This window comes from Austrofundulus limnaeus, unplaced genomic scaffold, assembly GCF_001266775.1.
Source record: "Austrofundulus limnaeus strain Quisiro unplaced genomic scaffold, Austrofundulus_limnaeus-1.0 Scaffold7, whole genome shotgun sequence".
NCBI lineage: Eukaryota > Metazoa > Chordata > Actinopteri > Cyprinodontiformes > Rivulidae > Austrofundulus > Austrofundulus limnaeus.
The window spans coordinates 2409922-2411410 of NW_013952409.1; the positions used below are offsets into that span (position 1 = coordinate 2409922).

Here is a 1489-nt window from a genome sequence, read left to right on the forward strand (position 1 = left end):
GACACAATCGTCAGCATCTCTTCACTGCAGCCCAAATGGACGGACATGATCAACATCTTACACAGCATGGGCTCCAGAGGGAACTCGGCCATCTAGGATTTAAAGAATGTTGAAGCAGAAATAAATAAATAAATAAATAAATAAATAAAGCAGGCGGGAAGGTCAACAAGGTTACAGAAGATCTAAAGGCAGAACTCACCCTTCTCCCGAGCCGTGTGAGTAAGCCCTCATCGTCCAGAGCTCCCAGTGTGTACAGCTGCTCCATGGCTGTGATCAGCGTCTCCATGGGAGGAGCGTCCATGAAGTCGAAGGACAGGAGGTCATTGATGCCCATGGCCTGGCAGAGGGAAGACAAATAAAAAACATAAGTCGACAGAAACTTAACACAACACAAGATGAATAATGAAACGAATCGGACCTTCAGAGACAGCACCGTGCTGGCTAAGTTAGTCCTCTGGATCTCAGGCACGTTGGTGGTCAGCATCTCATCCCTGTAGGCTCTTTCAGTGTAAAGTCTGTAACACTTCCCAGGACCGGTTCTGCCGGCACGACCCGCCCTCTGCTTGGCCTGAGCCTGAAATCAAGTTCACSATTGRTTTRATTTTAATGTCTCTGATGAATTTATCTGAAAACTTCCATTGTTCTCTTCTAATTTAAAAAAAAATGGGAGCCTTTACCTGTGAGATGGGCGTCACCACCAACTGGTCGATGCCGGTCTTTGAGTTGTACACTTTCTGCTTGACGAAGCCAGGATCCACCACATAATAAATCCCATCGATGGTCAGCGAGGTCTCTGCGATGTTTGTAGCAATAACAACCTGAAGAGGAGAACAGGTTTGGTTCTAAAACCACTTTGTTCATGAGATTTTAAAAATGAATATTAGATGCTAAACATACCGGCACAAAAAAAATAGTTCATATTTTAGGATTAAATAAAGCCAGATTAGAGAATGAGCATGTTCCCGAAGAAAACACTCAGAGGTTATGAATGGTGTGTGTAAAAACAAACATCAAACAACTACGTGAGTGCGTCGACTCTTTGGCTTCAGCTTTAATCTGATGGAAATGTCCACAGTATTTATTGCCTAAWTTATTAGGCAATAAATTAATTTATTCACTAATTTATTGCCTGTGGGAATTTCTAAAAACCTGATTTGTGGTGATTGTATATATACATGTACAATACCCGCAATCCTGCTAGGCCTGTCACGATAAACAATAAATTAATATAAATTAAAATGAGAACAATAATTTTCATTTGACTGCTTGTTTGTTTTCTTCTTGTCTCCCTCTTTTCTTCTGCTAAGTGTAGAAAAGAGTGAACTCTGGCATCAGGTATTTGTGGGTTCATGGTCTGTAATCTCTGTAGCATGAGGGCCCTGTGAACAGGCATTAATCTAGAGAAGAGATCCTTAACCTATGGGCCACGAGCGCCACCTTGAGGGCCTCAAAAGAACAACAGTTTTTAACTTTGGGCCGCAGAGGGCCG

At 42.4% G+C, this 1489-nt stretch overlaps 1 protein-coding gene across 1 annotated transcript in view; it reads right to left on the reverse strand.

The window, feature by feature from the left end:
• The window catches only part of dhx8 (DEAH (Asp-Glu-Ala-His) box polypeptide 8), a 19653-nt gene that overhangs the window by 5274 nt on the left and 12890 nt on the right, over positions 1–1489 (reverse strand). Inside the window, exons 17-19 of the mRNA XM_014032874.1 lie at positions 678–818; positions 419–574; positions 191–337 (exon numbers count right to left, since the gene is read on the reverse strand). Of these exons, the coding sequence (XP_013888328.1) occupies positions 191–337; positions 419–574; positions 678–818 (444 nt within the window). The remainder of the gene's footprint in view (positions 1–190; positions 338–418; positions 575–677; positions 819–1489) is intronic.